The sequence below is a fragment of the Oncorhynchus clarkii genome, chromosome 21 (assembly GCF_045791955.1).
Source record: "Oncorhynchus clarkii lewisi isolate Uvic-CL-2024 chromosome 21, UVic_Ocla_1.0, whole genome shotgun sequence".
NCBI classification, from domain to species: Eukaryota; Metazoa; Chordata; class Actinopteri; order Salmoniformes; family Salmonidae; genus Oncorhynchus; species Oncorhynchus clarkii.
This window is the reverse complement of record NC_092167.1, coordinates 34819234-34833609: the sequence shown is the minus strand read 5'-3', so window position 1 is coordinate 34833609 and position 14376 is coordinate 34819234. Positions and strand designations below refer to the sequence as shown.

Sequence of the window (14376 nt, the reverse complement as noted above, 5' to 3'; positions counted from 1 at the left end):
CACCCCCAGGCCTAGCATTCCACTCACCTCATCTTTTGCGTCTTCATCGATCTCAAACACGTGAGCCGGCAGCTTGTCCATCTTCAGGCCTTTACTGTGAAAACACATGTCGTGTCAGAGAGAGGGTTGTTGTGTGAGAGGGAGGGTTGTTGTGTGAGAGAGGGTTGTTGTGTGAGAGAGATGGTTGTTGTGTGAGAGAGAGGGTTGTTGTGTTAGAGAGATGGTTGTTGTGTGAGAGGGAGGGTTGTTGTGTGAGAGAGATGGTTGTTGTGTAGAGAGGGTTGTTGTGTGAGAGAGATGGTTGTTGTGTAAGAAAGAGGGTTGTTGTGTGAGTGAGATGGTTGTTGTGTGTCAGCAACCCAGAACTATATACTCAATACATCAACACCTTTCTACTGTATCTTGGTTCTGGTCGTTTCAATAGTGTGCCTTTGTACAGTATCAAAAGCTAGGCTAAAACCTCAATGGATCAAAAGCTAGGCTATATCAATAGATCAAAAGCTAGGCTGTATCCTCAATGGATCAAAAGCTAGGCTATATCAATGGATCAAAAGCTAAGCTGTATCCTCAATGGATCAAACGCTAGGCTGTATCCTCAATGGATCAAAAGCTAGGCTATATCAATGGATCGAAAGCTAAGCTGTATCCTCAATGGATCAAAAGCTAGGCTGTATCCTCAATGGATCAAAAGCTAAGCTGTATCCTCAATGGATCAAAAGCTAAGCTGTATCCTCAATGGAACAAAAGCTAAGCTGTATCCTCAATGGATCAAAAGCTAAGCTGTATCCTCAATGGAGCAAAAGCTAAGCTGTATCCTCAATGGATCAAAAGCTAAGCTGTATCCTCAATGGAGCAAAAGCTAAGCTATATCCTCAATGGATCAAAAGCTAGTCTGTATCCTCAATGGATCAAACGCTAGGCTGTATCCTCAATGGATCAAAAGCTAGGCTATATCAATGGATCAAAAGCTAAGCTGTATCCTCAATGGATCAAAAGCTAAGCTGTATCCTCACTGGATCAACAGCTAGTCTATATTCCCAATGGATCAAAAACTAGGCTATATCCTGAATGGATCAAAAGCTAGGCTATATCCTCAATGGATCAAAAGCTGGTCTATATCCTCAATGGATCAAAAGCTAGGCTATATCCTGAATGGATCAAAAGCTAGGCTATATCCTCAATGGATCAAAAGCTGGTCTATATCCTCAATGGATCAAAAGCTAGGCTATGTCCTCAATGGATCAAAAGCTATTTTCTATCCTCAATGGATTAAAATATAGGCTATATCCTCAATGGATCAAAAGCTAGTCTATATCCTCAATGGATCAAAAGCTAGTCTATATCCTCAATGGATCAAAAGCTAGTCTATATCCTTAATGGATCAATAGCTAGTCTATATCTTCAATGGATCAACAGCTAGGCTATATCCTCAATAGATCAACAGCTAGTCTATATTCTCAATGGATTAACAGCTAGTCTATATCCTCAAGGGATCAACAGCTAGTCTATATCGTCAATACATCTACGCCTCGCTTCCTATCTACAATCTGGTCATTTCTATGCTGTTTCTTTCTATCAATGGCTTTTCTTTTCCAGATTTATAGCACCTTGGAAGCATGCGTGTATCAATAGCTTTTCTATTCTAAACTTACGTTGGGAGCATGCGGAAATCTCCCGAGTACGCTTCATATTTGTAGTTGATGACATGCCAGTCCGTGTTGTAAGTCTTGATGCACTGCCAAACAGGTCAACATTAGAGCTCAATTAGTAACATTACAACACCAGGGGGCCAGGGTAATAAAGAGTTCACAGTTCACATCATGCCAGAAAAGTGTCACTGTATGTCAAGTTTAGAGGTCGACCGGCATGGCTGATTTAATAAGGGCCGATTTCAAGTTTTCATAACAATCGGTAATCTGCATTTTTGGACGCCGATTATGGACAATTACATTGCACTCCACGAGGAGACTGCGTGGCAGGCTGACCACTTGTTACGCGAGTGCAGCAAGGAGCCAAGGTAAGTTGCTAGCTAGCATTAAACTTATCTTATAAAAAACAATCCATCTTTACATAATCACGAGTTAACTACACATGGTTGATGATATTACTACTTTATCTAGCTTGTCCTGCGTTGCATATAATCAATGTGGTGCATGTTAATTTATCATCGAATCACAGCCTACTTCGCCAAACGGGTGATGACTTAACAAGCGCATTCGTGAAAAAAACACTGTTGTTGCACCAATGTGTACCTAACCATAAACATCAATGCCCTTCTTAAAATCAGTACACAAATATATCTTTTTAAACCTGCATATTTAGCTAATATTGCCTGCTAACATGAATTTATTTTAATTAGGGAAATTGTGTCACTTCTCTTGCGTTCAGTGCAAGCAGAGTCAGGGTATATGCAGCAGTTTGAGCCGCCTGGCTCGTTGCGAACTGTGTGAAGACCATTTCTTCCTAACAAAGACCGTAATTAATTTGCCAGAATTTTACATAATTATAACATAACATTGAAGGTTGTGCAATGTTACAGCAATATTTAGACTTATGGATGCCACGCATTCGATAAAATAGGGAACGGTTCCGTATTTCACTGAAAGAATAAATGTTTTGTTTTCGAAATTATAGTTTCCAGATTTGACCATATTAATGACCTAAGGCTCATATTTCTGTGTGTTTATTATATTAAAATTAAGTCTATTATTTGATATTTGATAGAGCAGTCTGACTGAGTGGTGGTAGGCAGCAGAAGGCTCGCAAGCATTCATTCAAAACAGCAGTTTCCTGCGTTTGCCAGCAGCTCTTCACTGTGCTTCAAGCATTGCGCTGTTTATGACTTCAAGCCTATCAACTCCCGAGATTAGGCTGGAAATACTATAGTGCCTATAAGAACATCCAATAGTCAAAGGTATATGAAATACTAATGGTATAGAGAGAAATAGTCCTATAATTCCTATAATAACTACAACCTAAAACTTATTAACTGGGAATATTGAAGACTCATGTTAAAAGGAACCACCAGCTTTCATGTGTTCTCATGTTCTGAGCAAGGAACTTAAACGTTAGCTTTTTTACATGGCACATATTGCACTTTCTTCTCCAACACTGTGTTTTTGCATTATTTAAACCAAATTGAACATGTTTCATAATTTATTTGAGACTAAATTGATTTTATTGATGTATTATATTAAGTTAAAATAAAAGTGTTCATTCAGTATTGTTGTAATTGTCATTATTACAAATATATATATAAAAATGAATTAATCGGTATCTGCTTTTTTTGGTCCTCCAATAATCGGTATCAGCGTTGAAAAATAATAATCGGTCGACCTCTAGTCAAGTTTTTGCTTTAGGTATGGTGCTCGCTGAGTAACAGTTAACAGGTCAACATCTCTTGATTGGGACCAACCACTAGTTTGTTTTTGGTCAGGCCTCGAAGTTCCTATTGATTCCTATTACGATATAGCCTTGTCAAGTTTTGTCTACAGGCATTTTTTTGTTGTGTACTAGGGTCGACTGAATGAGTACCTCTTTGGCAAACAGGCTCTTGGCGTCCCTCTCTGCATTCTGGGGCACGGAGGGAACCACGGTCCTCCTCTGACGAGAGATCTGAGACTCCTACACAGAGAGGGAGAAAGGGCGGGGTTGGAAAGAGATGAGGGTGAACAGTCGTTTAGGATTTTACTGCTTTGTGTCCTGATCAGAACCACGTGTGTTTGAATAATGTGCATTTGAAAGAGTCCCAATAATCTGTCAGTGATTGAGTTAAACTGGACTGGCTGGGTCGATTGGTTTTGACTAATACAAGGCTGTGATCTGGTGAATCATGGGAAAAGACACTTTTTCGTAGAAACAGAAATCTATAAGAACGCCCTCCCTGGGTCAATTCTCACAGAATTTGCTGATCTTGGTATAAAATAAACCACTGTTCCTGCAGTATTTTCTGGTATTCATATTATATGCTACTGCGGGGATATATGTCGCAATGCTTTCCCTAGCTACCGTACAAAATGTCTGCCTGGTTATCCAGTGTTTCTAGGAACATATTTGAAAGAGTATGTCACTTTCATAAATATTGTCAAATAAAACATTGAATTTGAACAAACTAAACAAATGTTTCATGTGTCAGTGTGTGTGTGTGTGTGTGTGTGTGTGTGTACCGAGATGTCGTCGACAGGACACTGCAACAGGTCTCTGTGAGGGTCACTGTGGATCTGGGCTTTCCTCTGGAACACCACGTTCTCATAGTCCAACGGCTCAATGATCTTAGGCTGCTCCTGTAGAGAAACAAACAGTCAAGTTACCAAGAGACACACAGATAAGCACAGATAAGCTACCACACATTTACATTACATTTCGGTCATTTAGCAGACGCTCTTATCCAGAGCAACTTCCAATGAGGGCAGGATGGTAAAGCCAATTAAAAACCTTTGTTCAATAAAGCAGCTATCAGCTAAATCAGTGCTAACAAGAAAAGACACTGCAAATGCAGACAGACACATAAACACAAAGGCACACACCCTCTCTCACTCCTTCACATAAACAGGGGGATACGTTGGATAGATTTGCTTGGTCATGTATTTTCCATGTCTTTCTTAAAGCACTATGTTGTTTATTGTGACAATATTTGTTAGCTCTTTTGTAAGCAGTAAGCTAAAGTAAGCCTGAGTGTACAAAACATTAAGAACACCTTCCTAATATTGAGTTGTACCCCCTTTTGCACAAAGAATAGCCTAAATTCATAGGGGCATGGACTCTGCAAGGTGTTCGAAAGCGTTCCACAGGGATACTGGCCCATGTTGACTCCACTGCTTTTCACAGCTGTGTCAATTTCGCGTGATGTCCTTTGGGTGGTGGACCATTCTTGATACACACAGGAAACTGTTGAGTGTGAAAAACCCAGCAGCGTTGCAGTTCTTGACACACTCAAATCGGTGCGCCTGCACCTACAACCATACCCCGTTCAAAAGCATATCAAGAAGCTGATTAAACAGCATGATCATTACACAGGTGTCTGTAATAAAGCCCTTTTGTGGGGTAAATCTCATACTGATTGGCTGGGCATATGCCCTCCCTGGCCCACTTACGGCTGCGCCCCTGCCCAGTCATGTGAAATCCATGGATTAGGATCCATGGATTAGCATTTATTTATTTCAATTGATTGATTTCCTTATATGAACTGTAACTCAGTAAAATCGTTGAAATTGTTGCATGTTGTGTTTATATTGTTGTTCAGTATATAAACATTGGATTTCTGTGGTCTGAATTTCAGAATCATTTTTGTTTTCAGACATTTTCCGTTGGTAGGGCTACCCATGTGTCTCTCCTGACTCACAAAGCCTGCTCACTGATGTCAATACCAAATCTGATAATTGTGACTTGATTGAATTGTAGTAATGTGAATAATAATAATGATGGTGAGAACCCAATATAGCCTAACCAACTATAAAAACCTTTCCATGTTTATAGTCATGTGACAACGACTTAAAAAAAAAAAAAATCAACGTACAAATGTTGGCCTTTTTCCACATTAAATGTTTCATTTTCATAACTGATCAACATTTGGTATGCTATAGCCTATATATAATATTCTGCCCATATGAACACATTTATTTAGTCCATATAAAGAACAGCTATTCACGATTTAATGAAAATCAGCAAACAGACGCAACATTGTTTCACATTCTTTAATAAAATACTAAAACAGAAACAGGCAATAGGCTATACAGCTGGCTTCACAGTTTCCCTGACAAATAGGCCTACAGCGAAAGCCAACGTATATCAACAACGTTGAGTGCGCCAGAGTGCTGCGTAGTACCTTCCACACAAAGTTTTTGCCTCGACAAAAAGACACGCATTTGGGACGATGCCCGAGACTGACCAATAAAGTCCTCCTAGCTACTGAATCCTGAGCTCTCATGGTGGTGTCATTGTGAAAAAGCACAGTGCGTTTCATCTCTCCCCCTCAATATGATCCGTAGAGGGGACAGAGTATCATAGGGGTGGCTGTGGAGCGGGTACAAAACAGACCAGAGTCCCAGACGAGTAACACAACACACTAACAGCATGGTGTAATTGTGAAAAAGCACAGTGTGTTTCAGCTTTCCTCTGTCTGGGCAGTTGTTTGGAAGCTGAGACTGAAAAACATCACTCTGCTCTTTTCCCACCTGATCTGTTCTGCTCTGCTGGACTAGAGATTTGTCAATGTGACAGAGAGAAGCTACTCTCCCTGAACTAAAGATGACTGAGGTTAGAGGGCAGAGATCACAGAGAGACACAAAGTTCAGAGGGCGGCTGCAGAGCATGAAAAGAGAGAGACTCGCTAATTATATTATCAGAATCCAGAAAAGAGCCGTTCAATTCTACAACAACCTAAAAGGAAGCTATTCCCAAACCGTCCATAACAAAGCTATCACCTACAGAGAGATGAACCTATTGAAGTGTCCTCTAAGCAAGCTGGTCCTGTGGCTCTATTCGCAAACACAAACAGACCCCACAGAACCCCAGGACAGCAACACGATTAGACCCAACCAAATCACCAGAAAACAAAAACATAATCACTTGACACATTGGAAATTATTAACCAAAAAACGGACTGTGACTGACCCAAAATGAAGGAAAGCTTTGACTATGTACAGACAGTGAGCTTAACCTTGCTATTGAGAGAGGCCTGTAGGCAGACAATTAGGTGAAAACTGAGTTTAGATTACAGACCCACAAATAATTTGAAAACAAATCCAATTCTAATAAACTCCCATATCTATTAGGTGAAATATCCCAGTGTGCCATCAAAGCAGCAAGATGTGTGACCTGTTGCCACAAGAAAAGGTAACAACCAGTGAAGAACAAACACCATTGTAAATACCACCCATATGTATGTGTATTTACTTTCCCTTTTGGACTTTAACTATTTGCCCAACGTTACAACATAGCCATAATGTACATAGCCATAATATGACATTTGAAATGTCTCTATTCCATTGAAACTTTTGTGAGTGTAATGTTGACTGTTCATTTCTGATTGTTTATTTCACTTTTGTTTATTATCTATTTCACCTGCTTTGGCAATGTAAACATATGTTTCCCATGCCGATAAAGCCCTTTGAATTGAGAGAGAGAGAGAGAGAGAGAGAGAGAGAGAAATAAACAATAACCAGAGGAGAGAGAGAGCATGAACAGAGGGAAAGAGGGAAAAATATTAGGCTGACTGCTGGACTGGAGGAGATCTTTAGAGGAGATCTTTAGATCTTTTAGAGCAGCTGGAGGATCACTCAAAACATTGAGAGGATTGTGATCACATGGCACAGTAGTCTAGTTCAACAGAATGTCCTTGAGGGGTTGGAGTCCAACACTCCGACAACAGAGGTTGACTGTGTTACATGGTCCCTACTGAAGTACTCTGCAGAGGGGTTAGGCACTGCACAGGGTTGTAAAAATGCCTTAAAACCTTTGACCTTAGGGTCTTAGTTCCTGGCTACTGTTTCTTTTTTGACGCCAGGGAGTTCAGAGGGGGGTTACTTGCTGCAGTGAGTGAAAATTAGCGTAGCAGGGCACAGGTTATTGCAGGAGTTCTAACTTCATCAGCCATTGGAGAGTGGCTCAGTCTGATATGTTACCAAGGCAACACAATCACAAAACAAAAGATGGCTGCTCCACCACATCACTGCATCCTGTTGAGAGTTTCATAGAGAAGTGAATGATTTCATATCCTATATTCAAAGACATTTTCAGAGAAAACACACATATGATAGGCTAAGTCGTGTGAATCAGTCCAGGACAAAGCAAGTCAGCCAAGGAGAAGCAACTAGGAAACGTCAATAATTATTCATTCTAACAATAGTGCAAGGCTCAGCAGAAGCAGGTGAAAATATGACATAGGGTAAGCCTTGCTTGAATACAATGTAATCTGCTCTATGTAAGGTAATAGACTCCTGGGCCTGAGGGCAGTTTCATGCAGCCCAGAATGTGGTAGAGCTCTATCCATATTAGAGGAGACTGTTCTGCAGTGACCACTGACCAGTGGCCAAGGATATTGGAAAAGACTCAAGGGTGAGAGAGACACAGTCAGATAACATGTCAGAGAACCACCAGGCCCCTCTCTAGGAGTCCCGGCTCAAACACCTTGCCACAGTTCAGCTGTAAGTGTGTCCCACCTGGCACATGTAACAGAGAGTATGCTGTACTGCTGTCCAGGGAATTAGGGAGTGTGGGGAGAGGACATGCTGGACTTTAGATCAACTATTTCCCTTTCAGCTGGTGCACAGTGATTCTCCCTCTCTTTCGCACTCCTTCCCTCCCCCAGTCATTGTTCTATGTCTCTCACACACACACGCACACGCATGTGTATTCATGTACAGTTGAAGTCGGAAGTTTACATACACTTAGGTTGGAGTCGTTAAAACTTGTTTTTCAACCACTCCACAAATGTCTTGTTAACAAACTATAGTTTCGGCAAGTCGGTTAGAACATTTACTTTGAGCATGACACAAGTAATTTTTCCAACAATTGTTTACAGACAAGATTATTTCACTTAAAACTCACTATATCACAATTTCAGTGGGTCAGAAGTTTACATACACTAAGTTGACTGTGCCTTTAAACAGCTTGGAAAATTCCAGAAAATTATGTCATGACTTTAGAAGCCTTTGATAGGCTAATTGACATAATTTGAGTCAATTGGAGGTGTACCTGTGGATATATTTCAAGGCCTACATCCAAATTCAGTGCCTCTTTGCTTGACGTCATGGGAAAATCAAAAGAAATCAGCCAAGACCTCAGAAGAAAAATTGTAGACCTCCACAAGTCTGGTTCATCATTGGGAGCAATTTCTAAACGCCTGAAGGTACCACGTTCATCTGTACAAACAATAGTTTGCAAGTATAAACACCATGGGACCGTCATCCCACTCAGGAAGCAGACGCGTTCTGTCTCCTAGAGATGAACGTACTTTGGTGCGAAAAGTACCAAGAACAACGGCAAAGGACCTTGTGAAGATGCTGGAGAAAACAGGTACAAAAGTATCTATATCCACAGTAAAACGAGTCTGAAAACATAACCTGAAAGGCCACTCAGCAAGGAAGACTGCTCCAAAACCGCCATAAAAAAGCCAGACTACGGTTTGCAACTGCACATGGGGACAAAGATGGTACTTTTTAGAGAAATGTCCTCTGGTCTGATGAAACAAAAATAGAACTGTTTGGCCATAATGACCATCGTTATGTTTGGAGGAAAAAGGGGAGGCTTGCAAGCCAAAGAACACCCTCCCAACCGTAAAGCACTGGGGTGGCAGCATCATGTTGTGGGGGTGCATTGCTGCAGAGGAGGGACTGGTGCACTTCACAAAATAAATGGCATCATGAGGTAGGACAATAATGTGGATATATTGAAACAACATCTCAAGACATCACTCAGGAAATTAAAGCTTGGTCGCAAATGGTTCTTCCAAATGGACAATGACCCCAAGCATACTTCCAAAGTTGTGGCAAAATAGCTTAAGGACAACAAAGTCAAGGTATTGGAGTGGCCATCACAAAGCCCTGACCTCAATCCTATAGCACATTTGTGGGCAGAACTGAAAAAGCGTGTGTGAGCAAGGAGGCCTACAAACCTAACTCAGTTACACCAGCTCTGTCAGGAGGAATGGGCCAAAATTCACCCAACTTATTCTGGGAAGCTTGTGGAATGCTACCCAAAACGTTTGACCCAAGTTAAGCAATTTAAAGGCAATGCTACCAAATACTAATTGAGTGTATGTAAACTAGAGGTCGACCGATTAATCAGAATGGCCGGATAATTAGGGCCGATTTCAACTTTTCATAACAATAAGAAATCGGTATTTTTGGGCGCTGATTTTTTAAATTTTTTATTATATTTTTTTTTTTTACACCTTTATTTAATCTTTAATTAACTAGGCAAGTCCGTTAAGAACACATTCTTATTTTCAATGATGGCCTAGGAACGGTGGGTTAACTGCCTTGTTCAGGGGCAGAACAACAGATTTTCACCTTGTCAGCTCGGGGGATCGAATCTTGCAACCTTACAGTTAACTAGTTCAATGCAATAACGACCTGCCTCTCTCTCGTTGCACTCCGCAAGGAGACTGCCTGTTACGCGAATGCAGTAAGCCAAGGTAAGTTGCTTGCTAGCATTAAACTTATCTTATAAAAAACAATCAATCATAATCACTAGTTAACTACACATTAATGATGATATTACTAGATATTATCTAGCGTGTCCTGCGTTGCATATAATCTGACTGAGCATACAAGCATACAAGTATCTAAGTATCTGACTGAGCGGTGGTAGGCAGAAGCAGGCGCGTAAACATTCATTCAAACAGCACTTTCGGGTGTTTTGCCAGCAGCTCTTCGTTGTGCGTCAAGCATTGCGCTGTTTATGACTTCAAGCCTATCAACTCCCGAGATGAGGCTGGTGTAACCGAAGTGAAATGGCTAGCTAGTTAGTGCGCGCTAATAGCATTCCAAAAGTCACTCGCTCTGAGCCTTCTAGTAGTTATTCCCCTTGCTCTGCTTGAGTAACGCTGCTTCGATGGTGGCTGTTGTCATTGTGTTGCTGGTTCCCAGGGAGGAGCGAGGAGAGGGACGGAAGCTGTACTGTTACACTGGCAATACTAAAGTGCCTATAAGAACATCCAATAGTCAAAGGTTAATGAAATACTAATGGTATAGCGGGAAATAGTCCTATAATTCCTATAATAACTACAACCTAAAACTTCTTACCTGGGAATATTGAAGACTCATGTTAAAAGGAACCACCAGCTTTCATATGTTCTCATGTTCTGAGTAAGGAACTGAAACGTTAGCTTTCTTACATAGCACATATTGCACTTTTACTTTCTTCTCCAACACTTTGTTTTTGTATTATTTAAACCAAATTGAACATGTTTCATTATTTACTTGAGGCTAAATTGATTTTATTGATGTATTATATTAAGTTAAAATAAGTGTTCATTCAGTGTTGTTGTAATTGTCATTATTACAAATAAATAAATAAACAAAAATGGCCGATTAATCGGTATCGGCTCTTTTCTTTCTTAAAATAAAGTGGTGATCCTAACTGACCTAAGACAGGGAATTTTTACTAGGATTAAATGTTAGGAATTGTGAAAATCTTAGTTTAAATGTATTTGGCTAAGGTGTATGTAAACTTCCAACTTCAACTGTACATGGTAAACAACATAATCGCTCGGCGTTACAATCAGCTACTGTAGGTAGGTTCTGCTGCCTGCTTAATGCATTACTTCTAGCAGCTCAGAGGAGAGTAGCAGCTTCCTGTCATGTGCAACAGGTTGGGCAGCAGTGGAACCACAGAACCAGAAGATACAGTTCCATTGCGACAGTTCGTGTGAGAGAGAGAGAGAGAGAGAGAGAGAGAGAGAGAGAGAGAGAGAGAGAGAGAGCGAAGAGATAGAGAGGGAGAGAGAAGGGGAGAGAGAGAGTCATAGGAGAGATAGAGAGAGAGAGGAAAAGAGAGAGGGAGAGAAAGAGAGAGAGTTCTGGCTCAACTCCTTTAGAGAAGAACAGCCTGGGAGAGAAAGAAAACGAAAGAGCAAGAAAGGAGGAAGAAGGGGTTAGTTCTGGTTGGGGCGTAGCCGCCTGCCTGCTACATTCGCCCATATATAGTCACTTTCTCATCTCTTTATGGGACTTTACTGTACGTCACACCGGTTTTTCAACTCAGCAATCAATCTGGCCCCGGACACTCTAAACACCATCACTGGCTTTGGCTATAATGTTAGCGAGAGAAGTACTTTTCCAGATTGCTGTGCGTCTTATACAGTTCAGTGGAAAGACAGAGGAGAAGTCTATCTCTAGCAGATGGGCTTTACTACTGGCGATTAATGTGTACATATGCACGCAAGCACAAACACACACACACACACACACATGCACCAACAGTTCCAATGTCCTCCCCCTGACCCCAGTAAGTACTACAGTCTGTGTGTTTACTGAGAACACAGACTTCCCATGTTCCACAACCCTTGACCTGACTTGATTTGAGTAAATACACAATCTTATATGTATATCATTCCTCTAGACAAGATCTAAACAACACCTCTTGAGACTCTTCAGGAGCTTCCTTATGATCTAAGCGACCCTAGTCAATTACAGTATGTTCATTTCAGCTAACATTCAAAACGTCTCAATGTCTTATGAGCTGAAACTAGGTTAAGGCTTTTAATTGAGCTTTCAGATCACAGAGAATGGAGCCCAGAACAAAGTAAATACCTACCCCTCCAATTGAATGTAGGAAAGGTCATTTCTAGACACACCAACTAAGAGATACAGGAATATGGAAAGAGCAGAAAACTGTTAATTCCAGGAAGGAGAATAAGACAAGCAGCCCCATTGACATAAGTGACACACACACACACACACACAGGAAGCATGGTTGGAGCATGCCTCCAGGGAATCCCCATGTGAGAATGCCTGCTCCATGACCTCCACAAAACAGGGCTTGTTCTTCATTACCACGGCGACCATTACCCTGAGGATCATCTGCTCAACCAGACACAACACACATCGGAACCTGTGTTGCCTTGCACACGTCAGTCAGCGTCAAACCTCATCACAAGATTACTATGCCTGATTGACTTCACTTGAGTGGAGATATTTGTGAATAAAAAGATCTGGCCTAAGAGATCTGCAAAAGTCCACTGAATGTTTTCTTGGCTGGGATTTTCAATTGGTTGCATCATATGAGAAAGAGAGAAAAGTCTAGCGAATCAGATGACATTGACAGTGTGGGAGAGTTTACCGTGGAGAACTATCATGATGACAAATCAAGAGGGCATGAGGTCAAACAACCCTAGAGGTCATGTACGTACACACACACACACACACACACACACACACACACACACCACAGAGGACCAAAAGGAGCCCTGTGTGAGTGATTAAATCTCAGTGCCTCTTCAGCATTAAATGCAATTTATCTCAAGCCATACCCTGCATCATCAGGGTTTCAGGCCAATACTACACACAGTCCAACTGTAACACAAACCCCGACCAGTGCACAAATCATGATCCATGATACAGCACTTACTATTGTCCTTTCAACAAAGAAAAAGGAAATGCTTCTATAGAGACTGAACTCTTACTGTAGGCCTAGCTATAATCAAAGACCACCAGGATCAATAATGATACTTTACATGCCTGGAACATCAAATATTCAATACTGGGGAAAGAAAGGACCAGGCTACACGACAGGGAATAGGGATAGCTAGGCAAACCATGCAGTCTAGCTGCACATTCAACCTCAGAACTGGCACTGCTCAATTCTCAAGCACACAAAAGCCGCCGCTGGAGCTGGAGCCAAGACCAATGGAATACCATGTGTTCTCTCTTCTGATCTGCGTGAACAATGTCACACCACTATCCACAGGGAAAAGACACATACTGCAAATACGATACTTCCTTTATATGGACATTATCCCGTTTCAATACGGTCATTTTCTGCTAACCGTCACTGCTTAATTACCGGCTAATTACGACGTAATACGCATGTTTAAATTTAAAGAGGTAGCTTGTATCCCAATCCAACGTAGCAAGCTCTGCTCAGTGGGTGACGTAGAGGAAATGGTGAGACGCTGACACGCGTCTTCGATAATAACTGGGGGGAAACATTTGTCTTTCGACATTCAGACATTCAAGTAACGTTATGAACTAAAAGTACACATAGGCTTTTCCGGATTAAACAGAATAAATGGAGCGGACCCTCGGGCTATGGTTTCGTGAGCGGGTTTGGACAGCAAGGTAGGCTACCGTTAGCTAGCCAAAGAAGAGATTATTAGCCATCATCATACTAACCACAATCACCGATGTCCTCACAGCCTCGGAGACGCTTTGCCTGAGTTCCGCCGCAGTTCCTGGTTTACTCAACCTTTTGGTAAATTTCCGTACCTCCGACATAACTATCTTTCTCGTGAAAACCTCCACCTAAATCCCGGTATAACTGAGGGCATGCCACGGAGCTCAAGCAGCCGCAGACAGTTGTGACAGATGCGGATGGACCAGGCAGGCAGCGTTGTCGTAGTGAGGCGGGGCTGGAGCGAGTGAAGAGGACCGAACAGGATTCTCGAGCATCTCGCGCGCCTCCTGCCTGTTCCCTCTCATACCGTAGGGGATGAAGTACACGCCTCAAATACCTGACCGACCACTGTTACAAATAGTAACCTACAAATTGCATGAAGACCTTTAATAATTTTCCTGGGATAAATTCAAAGAACAGTTTATTTATTTATTTATTAAATATGTTTTGTCTCCTATGAATTGGAGATTATCAGTATTTTGGGTAGATTATAAGTGTGAATTCTTATTAGATGGTTTGGTTGTTTAGCAACAAACTATA

At 41.4% G+C, this 14376-nt stretch overlaps 1 protein-coding gene across 4 annotated transcripts in view; it reads right to left on the bottom strand.

Moving 5' to 3' along the window:
- The window catches only part of LOC139378950 (dedicator of cytokinesis 11), a 111453-nt gene extending 97391 nt beyond the window's left edge, over nt 1–14062 (bottom strand). For all 4 annotated transcript variants that reach the window (XM_071121583.1, XM_071121584.1, XM_071121585.1 and 1 more), the window contains exons 1-5: nt 13836–14062; nt 4167–4283; nt 3535–3624; nt 1653–1735; nt 28–94 (exon numbers count right to left, since the gene is read on the bottom strand). In XM_071121583.1, coding sequence (XP_070977684.1) covers nt 28–94; nt 1653–1735; nt 3535–3624; nt 4167–4283; nt 13836–13937 — 459 coding nt within the window. In that variant the 5' untranslated portion in view covers nt 13938–14062. The remainder of the gene's footprint in view (nt 1–27; nt 95–1652; nt 1736–3534; nt 3625–4166; nt 4284–13835) is intronic.
- Nucleotides 14063–14376: the final 314 nt, after the last annotated feature.